At 36.6% G+C, this 18471-nt stretch overlaps 1 protein-coding gene across 11 annotated transcripts in view; it reads right to left on the bottom strand.

Moving 5' to 3' along the window:
- The window catches only part of LOC120536043 (endophilin-B2-like), a 79504-nt gene that overhangs the window by 43010 nt on the left and 18023 nt on the right, over positions 1 to 18471 (bottom strand). For 6 of the 11 annotated variants that reach the window (XM_039764361.1, XM_039764365.1, XM_039764363.1 and 3 more), the window contains 2 exons: positions 8986 to 9127; positions 581 to 592 (listed from right to left, as the gene is read on the bottom strand). In XM_039764361.1, the coding sequence (XP_039620295.1) occupies positions 581 to 592; positions 8986 to 9127 (154 nt within the window). The remainder of the gene's footprint in view (positions 1 to 580; positions 593 to 8985; positions 9128 to 18471) is intronic. The other 5 variants (XM_039764364.1, XM_039764366.1, XM_039764367.1 and 2 more) reach the window with 1 other exon arrangement.

Raw genomic sequence — 18471 nt, 5'->3', positions numbered from 1 at the left:
ATGTACTGACATAACACACTTAAAAAACACAAAATACCACGAATGCAATATTTACAACACTAAATATGTAAGAACAGAATAATGAATTATGTTTAAGTTATTCAAGACTTTCAGGTTCTTATGGCTTCTACTGATGGTTATATAAGCAAATGGGGAAAAAAATACAAGAAAAGGTAAGACAAATTCAATTTTCTTTGATGTACTCATCACATAATAATCTAATTGGGACCCCAATTCTAATCACATGTGCAGGCTGTTATACTTTGTTCTAGGACTTTGTAAAGGCTATTTCATACCACTAGTAATAAATTTATAATACATAAATTGACAAAAAATTTGAAACATTTCAAATTAAAACTCTTTAAATAATAAAAAAAAGAAACCCTGGAAATAGGTGCCAACTTTGGAAAAGAGAAAACTCGTTTTTATTTTACAGTCACAGAAATGTGTACTTATCTACCTACCTTAAAATAAGTACATTTTGTCAAATATCAGGGCAAAACTTTACACCAAGTAGCTAGCATGTTTAAGTATGTCTAATATCTAAAACACAGGGTACTGTTAAGAAACAGAGACTTACCCGTGTGATCTACTGTAGCATGTAAGATCAATACAGAAAGTTAGATTAAAGAGCTCATTTCCTGCCAGAAGGTATGCTTAAATGGATTAACAAAATGGCTTTAGACAGTACTATGAAAGTTTATTAAATAACTTTATATTCCTTGTACTCACAACTGTACCCCACCCCCAGTCACTGGTTATTACAGAATGGTCATGTATGTGTTTTCTTGTATTTTAGCACCAAAGTATTTTTTCCAGATTCAGAACACCATTCTTCCATAACATTGCAATTAAAATATCAATTCTTCAAAAACACTAGAATGCAAAATATACTGTCAAATAATTCACTGCACTATTAAAGATAAACTGTGTACACTGCTAACAATAAATACCATTTATTATTATATTAAAAAAAAAAATCTCTTAACTTTTAGTATTTACAGTTCATGATACATTTGAAAATAACGGACCTTGATTATGACATCTGCTAATGAGGTAAAATGAGAAAAAAAAACAAAAAAACACGAAGTATAGATATTTAAAACTACATGGCTAAATTAATCAAAAGTGATAATATAAAGTGCATCCGGAAAGTATTCACGGCGCATCACTTTTTCCACATTTTATGATGTTACAGCCTTATTCCAAAATGGAATGTGAAAAAAGTTGAGGTTTTTGCAAATTCATTAAAAATAAAAAAATTGCGACAGCACATGTACATAAGTATTCACAGCCTTTGCCATGAAGCTCCAAATTGAGCTCAGGTGCATCCTGTTTCCCCTGATCATCCTTGAGATGTTTCTGCAGCTTAATTTGAGTCCACCTGTGGTAAATTCAGTTGATAGGACATGATTTGGAAAGGCACACACCTGTCTATAGAAGGTCCCACAGTTGACAGTTCATGTCCGAGCACAAACCAAGCATGAAGTCAAAGGAATTGTCTGTAGACCTCCGAGACAGGATTGTCTTGAGGCACAAATCTGGGGAAGGTTACAGAAACATTTCTGCTGCTTTGCAGGTCCCAATGAGCACAGTGGCCTCCATCATCCGTAAGTGGAAGAAGTTCGAAACCACCAGGACTCTTCCTAGAGCTGGTCAGCCATCTAAACTGAGCAATCGGGGGAGAAGGGCCTCAGTCAGGGAGGTGACCAAGAACCCGATTGTCACTCTGTCAGAGCTCCAGAGGTCCTCTGTGGAGAGAGGAGAACCTTCCAGAAGGACAACCATCTCTGCAGCAATCCACCAATCAGGCCTGTATGGTAGAGTGGCCAGACGGAAGCCACTCCTTAGTAAAAGGCACATGGCAGCGCGCCTGGAGTTTGCCAAAAGGCACCTGAAAGACTCTCAGACCATGAGAAACAAAATTCTCTGGTCTGATGAGACAAAGATTGAACTCTTTGGTGTGAATGCCAGCCGTCACGGTTGGAGGAAACCAGGCACCGCTCATCACCAGGCCAATACCACCTCTACAGTGGAGCATGGTGGTGGCAGCATGTGGGGATATTTTTCAGCGACAGGAACTCGGAGATTAGTCAGGATAAAGGGGAAAGATGACTGCAGCAATGTACAGAGACATCCTGGATGAAAACCTGCTCCAGAGCGCTCTTGACCTCAGACTGGGGCGACGGTTCATCTTTCAGCAGGACAACGACCCTAAGCACACAGCCAAGATAGCAAAGGAGTGGCTTCAGGACAACTCTGTGAATGTCCTTGAGTGGCCCAGACTTGAATCCGATTGAACATCTCTGGAGAGATCTTAAAATGGCTGTGCACCGACGCTCCCCATCCGACCTGATGGAGCTTGAGAGGTGCTGCAAAGAGGAATGGGCAAAACTGCCCAAGGATAGGTGTGCCAAGCTTGTGGCATCATATTCAAAAAGACTTGAGGCTATAATTGCTGCCAAAGGTGCATCGACAAAGTATTGGGCAAAGGCTGTGAATACTTATATACAAGTGATTTCTCAGTTTTTTTATTTTTAATAAATTTGCAAAAACCTAAAAAAAGTAATCTTTTTTCCCCCGTTGTCATTATGGGGTGTTGTGTGTAGAATTCTGTGGAAAAAAATTTATTTAATCCATTTTGGAATAAGGCTGTAACATAACAAAATGTGGAAAAAGTGATGCGCTGTGAAAACTTTCTGGATGCACTGTATGCTATCATAACCTAATTAAAAATGCAATAAAATGTTGACCATAAAATTCTCATTTTAGGGGGCTAGAAAGAAGAATACAAGTTTTGCATAATGAATAGGAAATCATCATGTAAGGAATTCACTACAATGAGCATAAAACAAAGAGGTCCATATTTTCAGGAACTATAGATGAAAGCAAAGCAATTTTAACAGAACATCTGTATGAGAAAGAATAGAGAATTAAAATTTCATTACTTTAAACTACATTGTAACCAAGCACAATAACAAAACAACTTTGATTATGTATTTAATTGGGTTCTATCCGATTATGCGAATAAATAAAAGGGGTTCACTCATTGGCAGAATAAGTATACCTGTCTCTCTTAAAACAGTGAATTCAAGCAAGCATGAAGAACAGAGTTTTTAAATTATTATGGAGTTGGACCTATTCAAATTCAGATTGACTAAGAATATATAATGACTAAAATAAATCCCAGGACTTGCACAGGTGCATTTGAAAATATTTCTGCTGGCTAGCGGGAAAGATATAAATATTCTTTGTAATAAAGAACAACAAAAGAAAACACAATTTTTAGTAAACCATGTTAAACACTGGTGCTATCTGAACACAGAAAAAAACATTTCTAAATTTCAGAATCAAAAGCATCCACATATAGTATCCCTTGACAGGTATCTGGGGAAAAAAATAAACATTTTGAACTGATGGTGCCTCACCAAGTTATACAGATTTTTAATAATTAATCTTGTGCCATCATAATGTTAATAGAGAATTACATTTGGGTCACATGCTGTAGGTTCTCCAGTTTTTTAAGTTAAAGGTATGCTACAGAAAACCAGATATTTCTATGTAATGGCTAACAAAGTATTTGTCATCTACTTGGGTAACATTCTTCGATGTAGAACTCTTTGCAACGATAATGTGAGACTGTAACAAAATATATACAAGACTTTGATAAAATACGATTGAATGAATGCAAAATGGGAGATATTCTTAGTTGATGTATCTAATAAGAAAATGCAAATTTATTTTTTATATCAAGTTTGACTATTGACCACAGATACATATTTCAGGAAATAAATGAAATTAACAAAGTTAGACATATTTACTACTATACTAAGTATAGCAGAAATGCTAGACAGATCTTAATCAAATTAATCATATGGATGTATGTATATGTTCAAATATGTAGTCAACTAGAAGAGTGTGAGTTACACTAATATGCATAAAAACCTCAGTGTTATATCAGCATCGTCCATAGGTTTAAAAAAAAACAAAAATCCTAAAGGCTTGAAAAGCCTCAAGGATCTTGTAGATGATTACTTACTCAGCTCATCATCATCTGCTTGTAGATTCCAAAAGAAAATTTCAAATCACCAAAATTAAAGAACTAATAATACAAATGACAATGTATAATTTAGGCTCCACTCAGTTTTACCCACAAAAAGCATATGAAAAAAATGCAATGCAAGTAAACACATACAGGCACCAACTGAACTGTCCCAAGTTTTAAAAGTACAAGAAAAAGATAAGTGACATTGCTAACTTGTATGGTGTACCATGAATGTCATCAAGAGAATAACACCTCTACTTTAATCAATTGTGTTAATCAGAACTGGGGATTGGGCGGCACAGTGGCGCAGTGGTAGTGATGCTGCCTCGCAGTTAGGAGTCCTGGGTTCACTTCCCGGGTCCTCCCTGAGTGGAGTTTGCATGTTCTCCCCGTGTCTGCGTGGGTTTCCTCCGGGCGCTCCGGTTTCCTCCCACAGTCCAAAGACATTAGGTCAGGCTAGGTTAGGTTCTATTCTAAAATTGGCCCTAGTGTGTGCTTGGTGTGTGGGTGTGTTTGTGTGTGTCCTGCCCGGGATTGGTTCCTGCCCTGTGTTGGCTGGGATTGGCTCCAGCAGACCCCCGTGACCCTGTGTTCGGATTCAGCGGGTTGGAAAATGGATGGATGGATGGATGGACAGAACTGGGGATTGAAACAGCCGACATCGTCTTCAGGGCCCATAATACATGACCCAATTATTAAATTATATCATACAGAACAAGTTAGAATATGTACACATTGTGTAACATTTAGGCACGTTTGAGGCCTGTGCAAGCACTTTGCCCTCAATGGACCAAGTTCAGGAGGTTGGTTCTAGAAACTTCTCAACCCATTTCAGGGTTGCAGGGTCCAAAATCTATCTCGCCAGGAATGGGCAAAAGGCTAAAACAGTTTGGACAGGTCTCTAGTTAATCACAGGGACCACTCTCATTCACATATGCGCATAAAATCACACAGTCAGTTTACAATTGCCAATTAACCTAAATTAAAAAAAAATGTAATTAATTTCCTTTCTTTGATTGAGCAAGTCTAGTTGTGGATATTTTCAGAAAATAGAATTTGCAAAGCTTTCAGTTATTGCAAATATTGCGACTCTTCAATTCCACCCAGGGGGGTGGACGTTAACATTATGAAAAGTTATTGTCTGTTATACCTGCATTTTTATCACTCTTTAATATTGTTTTTTATCAGTATGCTGCTGCTGGAGTATATGAATTTTCCCCTGGGATTAACTTTGTTGGACAGTTATCTTATCCAAAGATCTTGACCATACATTGTTCTTCTGTCTCTTGTTAAATTAAGCTTAGCCTGAATGAACCTATTAATTTTTTACATTTAAGATTTTTCATTTAAAGATTTACCAATGTTGTTTCTTGTCCTAGTGTGTGGATATAAACACAGGGAACTTCAGTTTCTGTATTACATCTTGCCTGAAGGGGCCCCGAGTTGCCTCGAAAGCTTGCATATTGTCATCTTTTTAGTTAGCCAATAAAAGATGTCATTTTGCTTGGCTTTTCTCTACACTCATAATGGTTAACACGGTACAACACCCTAGTACCCTTGGGATTAATAAAGTATCAATCTATCTATTGGGGAATAACAGAAGTGATAGGCAAATTTTATTACAGCAACCTCTCAACATCAGAGAGAGAGAGAGATAAGGGCACAAAACATTTTCACAAGTAAACACACATAAGATTGCACACAGTGCTTGAAGTGAAGACAAGTAAATGGCAGTATTCTATCTGTTGTAAATGTATTTCGCTGATATTTGCAGCACTGAAAAATTTTATTATATAGGTTGCCTGCTAAAACCAGGACATTTTGATATTCTTGTTATTTATCGGGATGCATAGCATGAAATCAGGACTGTGAAATAGTTAATCATCATAATCTGCAGATAATGGAGGTGAGATTGGTTTAATGTAAAGTTAATACTAAGTAAATATTTATTTTATCAGATTACATCCCACAGGGCACTAAATCCATATCATTTAAATATAATTAGTGCATCCTGTGCACACAAAAATCAGCTAGTGACAACAACTTCCTACCCACACACCCAGTCTCTGCTGGTGTTTCATTAATTTGTACTGGGGGTCTGTTTGCAGTCAGTAGCAACTATCAGGGAAAAAACAGCACAATATACAAGCTGATGTAACCGCTGTCAAGTTAGAATTGATGCAGTAAACTATTTTGTAGCTGAAGTCGCACAGAATATTTCTTCATTTTAAGACAGACAAATTTGCAAATTAGCCAATGCTTTTCAATTTGAAATATGAAATGTATAAAAACTGCACAGCATCACCTTTTTATGATATCTCAACAAAAATTTACTCTCTTGGTAAATTTCCATGGAATTTAAGCATGCCACATTTCAGCTTATTTGGTCCATAGGGGAGCCGAGCTGTTTCAGAATGACAGACAGATGTACAGACAAGCATAGGCTATCACAATATCACCTTATATACATACGCACAAAAAAAAAAATTAAAAATCAAACTGTATGAAACTTCATAAAATTCTAGTTTGGAAATAAAATCATACTTGCTGTTGCAGGATATAGAATTCACAAAAAAGTTACAGATATTTCAGGAAGTTAGTGTGTATCCCTAATTCACATTATGCTAAATCACTACCAACTGTACATACTGTATCTAATTCTCACTTTGCAGTAGGTTCAGAATTAATTTTAGATATCTTAAGTATGAAGTCTGATACTCAAAAATCATACTTAATTTATCTAAACTGTAACTTTGGATAGTTAAAGGAGGTCATTAAATGATAAAAAGGGAGAAAGAAATACTTCACATAAAATATTCTCCATTTATCCCAATTCTGGGTCATAGGGTTAAAAGCACCCCTATATCATCTTACTGAAACAAATGGTCAACTGATACCTACATCTTTGTGGACATATTTTATCACCTTTAGAGAAAATTACTGTGTGAAACCCAACAATGACTTGCTGTCAAGGTGGACACCAGAAGGTATGACAAAACTGAAAGACCCAGACAATGGAACACAAGGTTCTCTCTCCTTCTAAGTGTACCAGTGGAATCTCTCCATGGACCTTAAAATCGATTCAGGACAATTCTTTGGCATCCACTTTGTAGGAGACTAATACTGTGTATATGTGCATGCATAAACTCAAGAGAATGCTTGAATTTTGCTGCTAGGAATAATGTTCAGTTTTTTTTTTTCCATTTCTTACCTTTTTATGGCATTACTAAAATGGGGGTTAAGAATAACAGAAAACTTTTTTTTTTTTTTAAACTTGCAAATCTTAATTAAGATATCAAGATTTTTAAGATAAAATGCAATACCAACAGTTTGATCAAAACTAGCATGAAAACTCAAAGCATTAGTAAACAAAAGAATTAAGGAGTGGCCACATAAGGACCTTGGTAAAGGTATACCTATTTTTAAATATTTGCAGAAAAGCAAAATATGCTTGCATCTGAAGGTTTCCAAATGTACTTTTTTGGAATACAAAGTCCTTAAACTGGTGCAAAATAAGAACAACATAAAGGAAATCCATTCACAGAAAATGGCAGTCACCAAACAGTTGTGGGGTTTATTATCTGGATATCACAAAGACTTGTAACCATCGGCTAGAACAGAGATTTATCAATCACTTTATCCCATAATGTTTGGTTTAAGTGATATTTATTTTTGCAAAGTCTCTTCTTCATCTTTTAGAGTATAGTAAGTGTGAGCCATAAAAAATCAAATAGTTAACTCTCACCGTAACTATTTCTGTCTCGAGGGCTTAACCTTTCTTCCCCCCAATGATGAGCAGCAGCACATCATCATAATGCTATTTGGAAGGCATGCCTCAATGCTAAACAGGACCCCTGTTCATCACAGGATACCCTTACATTCTATCATACTGGGCCAATAAAAAGTACAAATTAGGCCTAAGCTAATGTCTTTGGGAAGTGAGGTGAAATCTATGTTGACATAAGAACAACAGACCTTGGTCCCTCAACTTTATTTAAAAAAAAAATATACAAAATAAAAAGCAATTATGCTACTGTATGTAAATTTGTTTGTGCTTAAGACATTACACAACTTTAGCACTCTGAACAAGATAAATTCTAAAAAATAAAATTCAGTGAACTTCGATTTAGAAGGAACTCTACATAAAGCAGCTTCAGGCATCCAAAAATGTACCTTCTAATAATGAACCTGTTTGTTTATGAATGTTTTTTTTTTTATCAGTTTTAAATGTGCCCTGAGAGATGGAAAAAGAAAGAGTTAGGCAAGCAAAGAAATGGTCACGGAGAATTTGACAATAACAGAAGATGACTTTAGTCACCAAAATGAGATATCAATCTCATCCTTACTTTTTTAAGTTAGATCCATCATATTATACTAATAGCTTTATTAGTTGCTATAAAATGCATTATTTTAACAAAGTTTTAGCCTTCTCATATCCACCTATCTATTTTCTCCAATACATTTCTATGTGGTGGTAAAGCCTTCACAGGCTAGATTTCAAAACAACAAAGGAGACAAAACTGAATGAAACACCAGTCCTTTATGAACTGTATTCAGAGCCACTCACTCCTAGCCTCCAGTTAACCTGATGTCAAAGCCATTATGTGGTGGCCGGAAACTATTAACTAGAGGAAATCCATGTGGATACTAGGAAAACCTAGACTCACCCCCAGAAAACATCCAAGCCAGGAACTGAACCAAAACTAGGTCCAAGAGCTATAGGAATGGTAGCACACAATGTACTGTGAAATAATAACCATTAAAAAAATAATAAGTTGTTTGATAACTATTATATTTTGTATTTTCATTCCATATCTGCTTTAATTTACCAATTTATTTGCTTTAAAAAACACAACAACAACAAAAACGGATCTTTGTAGTCACACGTAATGAAAAGCTTTAGCCCTGTGAACATTAGGATAGTCCCAGGCTGGTCTTACTGGGATTTGGTTGCAGAAGTACTTCTGTTTGTCGAAAAATCTTCTCAGTCCAGTTCTTGGTTGTATCGGCTCTGGTTAGGAGGTTTTCAAAATGTGCATCTAATTCTGTCTTCTCTGCCTGGCCCAATTTCTCCTCTGTATACTAAAAGAACAAAAAAAAAGTTACAGATAGCATAGATACACAAACTCCAAAATACAATTTTTCACAAAATCCAAAATGCGATTTTTTGCATTATTTATTTAGAAACTTTAAACTCAGAAATTATTATAAGAAGGTTATAAGTTGTTACTCAAAATAGATTCCACTACAATATACTTAGTTATCCAGCACCCCTAATTGGTGTGAAAAAGTATTGCCCCCTTTAGTTACTCTCTCAAACAAGTTATCAATGTTAATTGATAAAGACTCTGCTAGCTGAACACTACCAGTTCTTTTGAATTTAAACCTAATTACAAGCTGATCCTTACTGTGAGGGAAAAACTCACCAAGGAAAAAAAAAACTTGTTGAAATTCACCAACCTGGAAGAGTTACCAAGCCATCATCAAGGCTTTTGGACTCCAACGCACCACAGTGACAGCTATAATCTCCAAATTTTAGAATATTACGGAACAGTGCTAAATCTCCTGCAAGGCTAATCTATCAATTGCTGTTTTTGAAGGAACTATGAATTCTGTACATTACCATGATATTCTTATCTATAGGTGACCTGAAGCTGATGCTTAAGTTAGGCAGCAGGACAATAACCCAAAACACAAAAGCATGTAAACAGAATGCTTCAGAAAAAGCAAAATTTAAGTTTGAGTGGAAGGACCCACCACATGCAGTTGACACTCACAAACCTACCAATGTGTCTGAATTAAAGCAGTTCTACAAAGAACTGCAATGTGAAATTATAGGAAGTACATTGTTTAGTTGCTGAAACCAAGTATTTAAACTATGGAGCAGTTAATTTTTCACATGGGTAATAAGAGTGTTGGATAACTTTGTAAAATAATGATTTCCAAACTGTACTGTGTGCTCACTCAGGTTCCCTTTCTCTAATAGGACTTTTTATTTAAAGGTCTAAAGGCCACTCATTGGATAAAGTAGACAAAAATAAAGAACATTGAGAAAGTGGCTCATACATTTTTATCACCAATGTAGCTATGTGCAGGGATCAAAATGAACTGTTCCAAAATGATAAATGAGTGAAAAGCTTAGAAAATAGTAAAATAAGCATATAGAACATGTTAAAAACACAGCTGCCAACAGTAAGTCTACCATTTTAAAAAAGATAAACCTGTATGGGTTTGCTAAGACATTACATTACACAGCCAAAAAAAAAAACAAAGATAGAGCAACATTTTAATTTAAAAAGAGGAATAATTCTTGGCAGCAGTAAAGTAATCTAATACCAGGCACTATGTGGGTTTTTGAATAATTGAACAGAAGGCAAGCCATCTGCCAAGACCAGGTACTTGCTGTGGTCTGAGACATGCCACTTCACTGGTCTAAAAAAATGGTTCAGTGTACTAAGCATTGTGTGGTATCAATATGTCACTAAGGTGTAAGGTAAAACAATAATTAGCCTTTGAATTCAGACCAGCCACCAACCTGCATACTACCAATCAAAGTAAGCACTCTGAACAGGAGGACAGACTAAAGCAGTAATGTGCAGCTTCAGTGTTCTCCTACAACTTTATGCTCACAGCAGGTTGCAGAAAGCTAGAGAGACATCCGAGTCTGATCCTTGTGGTTACAGAGGCTTCTGGTTAGCATTCCCCCTCTGAGAGTATTTGTTTTTGAATATAAAGGGTTTTTTAAAATTAAATTCCAGGTGTCTAAATTAAATGCTGCTTGTGTTTTTTAAGGGGTTTAACAAAAATGCATGTTCATATTTGGACACTACTACTGTTCTACCAAACCACAGAGCTTTCATCCATTTTATGCCTCAGATGGATCTGTTTATGCAGATAAGAAAACATACTGTGCACTGTAGGTGCACTTCAGCTCATATTCATAACTGCAGTAAGAAGAAGGAAAGAATGGTGCAGCACCAATCAATGAAGGATCAACAATGCGATAAAGATGATTAAATTAACCAAAAGGTGTTTTAAAACTAGTACAAATTTGTAAGTTGTCTTAGATCATTTTGGGTATGTTTGAAGTACAGCAAATAACGAAAAATAAAGCAAAGCTACATGTAAAACAGGACCCCAGCACTCCTGCATGAACAATAACTTCTACTGTATTCATTAAGCCCTTTCAAGTATTTTCCAATCCTGTTATCCAGTTCAGAGTGGCAGTGGCAGGAAACAACCATTGATAGTGTATCAGCCCATTGTGGGCCCTGTAGGCAGCAGTGAAAATTAATAACAAGTGTCATTGTGGTCTGTGCATTTAAGCTTTGAACTCATATGAAGAGACTGGTTACGAAATATTATGTCACATACAATATACATTGTATTTATACTTGTGTTAGATTTCTTGCTCTCCCTTTTAATGTCACATTCTTGCTTGTTTTCACCATTGTGCTATATCAGTCTTTGGCCCCATCCACACTACTACATTTTAATTTAAAAATGCAGACATTTGTCATTTTGTATTCATATCCACACTTCTGCATCATTTTGGAAGTCTGAAATCAAAGACCTTCAAAAACACTCTCAGAGTACTTAAGTCCTTCTACTCTACTCGGTTTAAAGAAGATGAGACAAAATCTAATGTGTTTTGTGATGCACTACAAATACCAGAGCTAAATACTCTCTTTAGTACAGAGGAACTGGACTCACTCCAAAGTGGAAAAGCAGCAGGCCCTGTTGACTACCCGGTGGAATTTTACAAAGAATTTTCAAATAAGTTAGTTCCACTGTTAATTAGCAACGTTTATAGAAGCTGGAGACAACAAAATTCTACCTCAGCCTTCTCGCCAAGCATTAATTACCATCTTTCCACCAATTTCACTTCTCAGTAATGATGTTAAGATACTCTTCAAAGTCCTAGTTGGAATGACTGGGAAAGTGCTTCCTTCCGTAATATCACAAGACCAAATTGGAATTATTAAAGGCACACACTTAGCTTCTGACCTTCAGCATCTGTTTAATGTAATATAGTCCCTCATAAAATCTTAACACACCAGAGATACTACTATCTTTGGACACAGAAAACGCATTTGACATGGTTGAATGGGACTACTTATTTACCACATTACACAAATTTGGGTTTGGTCTAAATATATGTGCATGGATAGAACTACTTTATACCAGTCCAAAAAGCCTCTGTCTGTATTAACAACATTATTTCAAACTATTTCAAACTAGAATGTTGTGACGAAGATGTCCCCTATCAGAATTGCTTTTTGCAATTGCCATTGATCATTCACTTTTGAAATGTATTAGAGATAAAGGGGATTATCAGAGAATGACTTGAACAGAAAATCTCACTATATGCAGATAATATCGTACTATATATAATCGGACCCACAAACATCCTTACTAGTGGTCCTTAATGCACTAGTAGAATTTCAAAAGATATCTGGACTCAAAATCAGTTTGAGTATAAGTGTACTTTTTACAGTGAACTCTCTAGCACACAATACTAGACTGGACATCTACCCATTTATTTTATTAGAACAGTTTAAATATCTTATTGTAAACATCACAAGCAAATATAAAGATCTTTTTTAATAAAATTTTACTGCCAGCATGGAAAGAAAATCAAGCAAGATGTGAATAGACTGTCTGCCCTCCACCTCACATTAGCAGGGAGAATCAATCCCTGTAAAATAAATAAATGTAAAAAGGGAAAAAGCAGTGAAAGAGTCAGTGCTGATCTGGTTTGGTTCATGTAAAAAAGACTGATTTCTTACAATCAAGCTATATTTTAGTTAAAAAGAATTGAAAATGTGATTCTTTATATATAAAAAAAAAAAAAAATATATCACTGAGGTTTCAATAAACTATTAGTTTTTAAAATAAAACATCTGAATGTCATAAGCAAATTTAATAATAGTTTTCATCCAGTGTTCCATGTGGTCTGAAATAACTAAAACCATGTTGCTGTTTTACAAGTTGTCACCCATCAGTTCCTAATAAACATATATATATAATATGTTAATAAGCTTTTTCAAATTTATTGTTATGTCACACACACTGATTAAATAGCAGAAACAAAGCATGCGAGTTGTTTGCAATTTTACTATCTTTAGACTTGGCAAAATTAGTTTAAACCACACTGGATACTTAAACTTCTAATCAGAAACCGGGCCATATATAGCTTTGGCAGAGTTGACAGGACAGTATGTTACAATGACTTTGGATTTCTTGTTTGTGCCTACTCTCATAATATGTGCAATGCCCAGTAGGAAAATGAGTATAGGGAACATCTACAATAATTATAGCTATAACAAATTTGGGGTGTCAGAAATCAAGAAACACAAAGCAGCCAAATGTCTCAGTTTATGATGATTGGCTCAAGGTCCATATGGGAAAACTGATGACTAGACCAGCTCCATGCCAGATGACAGGTGATGGCACAGGCCCAAAAACAATAACTCAGTCTTTAAACTGATTCAGGTTAGAAATGGCCTGATGACATTGTAGGCCTGAAAAACAAAGTTTAATGCATGACCTTTAGACAGAGGTCAGTAAGACAATCCAGAAAATGCGTAAGAAAGCTGACATGAACAGAAAACATACCCCTTGGTGCTTTTGAGTGTGATCGTCAGAGATTGGGAATCAGGCATGATGGTCACAGCCAACGATCCACTGCCATTATAAGCAATAGTAAACCCAAATAGTGGGTCACAACCCAGTAGTGAGAAACACTGGCTTAAAGGACCTTTTGAAATGAGATGCGTCATCGGCAATACAGAGGTAGATTTTTCAATGCACTTACAAAGTAAGCGTGGAAGTTTTGATTGATTGTAATTAAAATTAAGATAAGAAACAAGGTTAGTTATTATATTGGTGATGCATGTTTACTGGTGTATTTACAGATATAGACATACAGATATACAGGGTGGTCCAGATCTAATTACACAACTCTTAATGCAATGCAGGAAAACAATACAATTTTCGGGTGATTGGCACCACCAGTCCGGTCAAACATTTTGTTGATTTGGGAGATCGTGTTCCTATGCACTGCAGGCGGTCCAGATTCCTCCAAAATCCTGCATTGCACGTTGTGATAGCGTAATTAAAATTGCATAATTAGATCTGGACCACCCTATAAATAGATAGAGACAGGCTACACCTTTGTGGCTAATCTGTAACTAAAACAAACTTCCAGTATAATATAATATAAAAAAAAAAAAACAACAGCAACAGACTATGAGATATATTCTAAAAAAACTAAAAGTATGAACACTGCTAAGAAGGTCCAGGAAAAGCTTTGGTGAAAAGACCAAACCATTAAACAGAAAGGAGAACGAGAATTAAAATGAAACGAACATATGACAAGCCTGTTTTGGTAAAACAAAGAATTGCTATGGTTGCCTCGCAACTCAAGTTCCAGCTATACTTTCCTTAGGGACAACTTTCTAAGGATTAAATTGAACTCACTATATTGCCGGTGGTGTATTAGCCTCTAAGGGACTCTTTCTATGCCAGTCCTAAGTGGGTTTCAACTTTGGCTTATTTAAATTTACACAGAAAATCCTATCTTGCCGTTTTCCTTGACAGTTAAAATGCAAGTTTGGATGTAACACCAGATAGCCTGCTTTTATTTGTAATATCAGGCACATTCTGCTAATCATACAGTAAAAAGTACCACAGTCAGTCTCCAAACATTTCACTCACTGCAATGAACAAAGATTTTCCCTTTAAGCCAAACTGATATAGAGTAGTAGGACATAATCATTTGGTGCATTTTAATTTGAGAGAAAGGCAAGAACTGACATTATAATTAAGGAGTTCAAAACTATGACTGCCTCAGTTCCTCATTGGATATTGAACAATTCATGGTAAAGACAGACACTTCACTTCTCAAAATAATTTAAAAACCAAACAGTTGTAAATCATTTCCTGCTAGCTTTTTAATTTGTAAACTTGGAAGACGTGGTTCATTGTGCATTAAAATGATCAATAAAAGATATTTCAGGTCAGTTTTCAATTCATTCGCAAATGCATTTGAAGAGGAAGCACTCAAAGCTGAAATGTTAAATTAATCTCCAGAAGCCTGGGCACTACCTGCATATGGTTTATGAATGTGGCTTTAATCAGCTAGATGAATACAATAACGGAATGGAAAAAACACAATTTAGAAATATACTCCGACTTAGATATAAATTCTCCATTTATTTTTCACATCCAACAAGCTCAATTCAGATTTATAGCCAAATCTAAAAGTTGCAAGTTAGTTACCAACTATGAATAGTGTTCCATTTAATGGCAGTAGAAGGCTATAACATTAAATACAATTAAATACATTCAAGCAAAGTGTAGGTGCTTTTTTCCCCATACCACATGCTTTGCTGCTATATGATTCAGAGTTAAGAATAAAAAAAAAACAACAACTTTTAAGATTTTTAATATTTGCTATCAGTCTGGACCAACACATTTTACTGTCAGAAGGAAGTCTTCTGTTGGCACAAGAAAGTGTGTTTTTATGCCATTTCATTTCAGCTCTGATGTACTAATTTTGCAGAAAGGTAGACCTTTACATTGATTATTTTTCTTTGGCACATGCTACATGCAAGTAAAGAAGTTAAACAAACCCCAGTGTAAAATCTAAATAACTTTTCAAGTCTCTTTGGTATATCTTAAATGTTATGTGCAGTATTGGCCTCCATGTCATGAGACGTGTTATTAGTCTTAGTCCAGTAGTGCAGAGTATAAACCACAGTTAAAGACAGATGCAGAAGACAGAATTTTCCTGTCTTAACCACAGATATATGACTGGAGAAACAAATTACGGAGTGGATGTAGGTGTAAAGATATGTTACATTTCATATAAATGTTAGAAAATAATTCTCCACACAGCAACTGTAGATCTGTGGAACAACAACACCAATATTTATTTCTATAGCACATTTTCATACAAACAGTAGCTCAAAGTGCTTTACATAATAAAGAATAGAAAAATAAAAGAGACACAATAAGAAAACAAAAATCAACATTAATTAACATCGAATAAAAGTAAGGTTCAATGGCCAGGGGGGACAGAAAAACAAAAAAACTCCAGACGGCTGGAGAAAAAATAAAATCTGTAGGGATTCCAGACCAAGAGACCACCCAGTCCCCTCTGGGCATTCTACCTAACAAATAAGTAAGTTCAAATGCAGAGGCTCAATCTTGAGTCAATAAAATTTTGGACACTTTAAGTAAATAGGAACTTACAAGCTATACTGAACTTAATGGCCTTAATTGGCCTCTTCAATGTGAAATTCTGAAATCACCAAAACTTACTTACTGTTTCATTCATTTCTGGAGTCTACCTGTTTGAAGATAGTTTCATGGCAGTGCTGCATTCCATCCTGACTACACTGGGCACAAGGAAGAAACCAGCCTTGGTTGGGACATCAATCTGTTGCAGGAGACACTGATACACACCAGTTGAATTAGGAGCAAACCTGTCAAGCTAATATCTCTGCCATGTAAAGTTTTGAGGGGGTTGGCTACTAAGTGCCCAGGAAACATATGTGCATACAAAAGGAGAATATGCAAAACCATCAAAAACAATGCCCACACTAGGGGTTTGACCCTAGGGCCACAGGGCAGCAGTACTACCTACTGTGATGTCAAGCTACCTAGAAGTGCTTATTATTAAGTTAAAATTACATAACCATTTATTGAATGGGAAATGCAAACACATCAGGCGTGTACATGGGGCATTTTTGAGGCTAAACGCTGTAGATGAACATCGGAAGAGTATCACTAAACAATGTATGATTTTTTTTTTTTTAAGATGACAACCTACTGCCATACAATACATAACCAACATACAACATACTGTTGAGTCATTTCACAGAGTGTACAAGACCATGTTGCTTTTTGTGAAAGTAATAAAAAAATCTAATTCTTTAGTAGACATTCAGAAATGTGTAATGAAATTTTCACCTCCACGATTTTGTTTATGTTCTACTAAAAATGTCATGTCACTCAGACATTGTCCAACCCGCTATTTCCTAACACATGGTCACGGGGGTCTGCTGGAGCTAATCCCAGCCAGCACAGGGCGCAAGCAGGAACAAACCCAGGGCAGGGCATACTAAAAATGAGATGTTTTACAAATTATACTGTCAACTTGGTGCTCAACCATTAATTTCATCCATACATCTATTACATAAACCTTTTTTAAAAAAGGAACCCAGTTTTTTTTCTAGCAGAGATGAGTGCAGTTCATCCAGTTACTGAACTATGCTCTGAACACTTTCCATAACACTGTGGTGTTATGGGTCCACAGCTCGTTGAGAAAAGGCCATTCATTTTAAATAATCACCGCACCCGAGGCGGCTTCGTGAGGGGGGCGTTGTTGTAGCGAGCCGCGGGGCAGTCGTCGATGTGGGCGTTTCTCACCGTGTGCACAGGTGAGGAACTGCCCACATTCGTGATTGCTCCCGTGGCTAATGCTACAGCTGTAATGGCCCCTCACGTTTTAAAAAGAAGCGCGAGTCGGTGTGGAGAGGGAAAAAAATGGAGAGAGAAAGGAAAGGAGAGGACGGAGGTTACAGGGAGCAGGAGAGGAAGCAGGCGGTGCATGAGTGTGGTGAGCGCGCGATCGAGCGCTCGTGGACAGCTGCGTGGAAGCTGGGTGTTAGGCCGACACCCAGGTGTTTGTGTTGATGTCGCTCCCGCTGAGCGATCAGGTAGCGGGAGTGACCAGGGAAGGCGACTGGCCGCAGAGAGTCCATTGAAAGGCAGCGGAAGTCGGGAGACTTGGTGGTGGGAATCCCCAACGTGAGCGACCTGGCCGTTGGTGGAAACCAAATTCTCCGAGGCTGGGATGAGTGCCATACCGGATCCAGGGATCGGGAGGTCTCCAGTCTCGTGTGTGTGTCTAGAAGAGGGCAGCTGCAAAGAGCGTCTTGCCTGCTGCTTGGCCCAAACGGGATAAGCAGGTGAGACGCTAACAGAAAATAAGCACGGAGCTTGTTTGTTGTTTTTAAGACTGCTTCCAAGAGAAGATTTTAACCTCTGGTTTTAAGGATGTGTTTTTTTTTTCTATTTATTGGTTTTATCCCCCACGTTCTTTTATGGATTATTTGATGAAGAATTTGAATTGAAACTGCACTATTTATGGAACACTGTTTTTGTTGGTTTTTAAATAAAAGCACTGTTTTGCACTTTTTACCTTCCCCTTGCTCAGTAATTTGCCTCCATTGACTAGCTCACTCGGTTTCATTATCGACGGTGTGGGGTTCGAGTGCTTCCAATAGCAATGGGAGTGTGGAGCCAGAACCCACATCGTCACAAACACACTCATGCACTCACTCGTTTTGTAACTTAGTCTTCAATCACCTTGCTAATTATACTTTATTCTTTGGGAGGAAAGTTTAGCCAGAATG

The sequence above is a fragment of the Polypterus senegalus genome, chromosome 9 (genome assembly GCF_016835505.1).
Source record: "Polypterus senegalus isolate Bchr_013 chromosome 9, ASM1683550v1, whole genome shotgun sequence".
Taxonomy (NCBI): domain Eukaryota; kingdom Metazoa; phylum Chordata; class Cladistia; order Polypteriformes; family Polypteridae; genus Polypterus; species Polypterus senegalus.
Note: the sequence above shows the minus strand (reverse complement) of the source record. Positions and strands in the feature narration are given on the sequence as shown.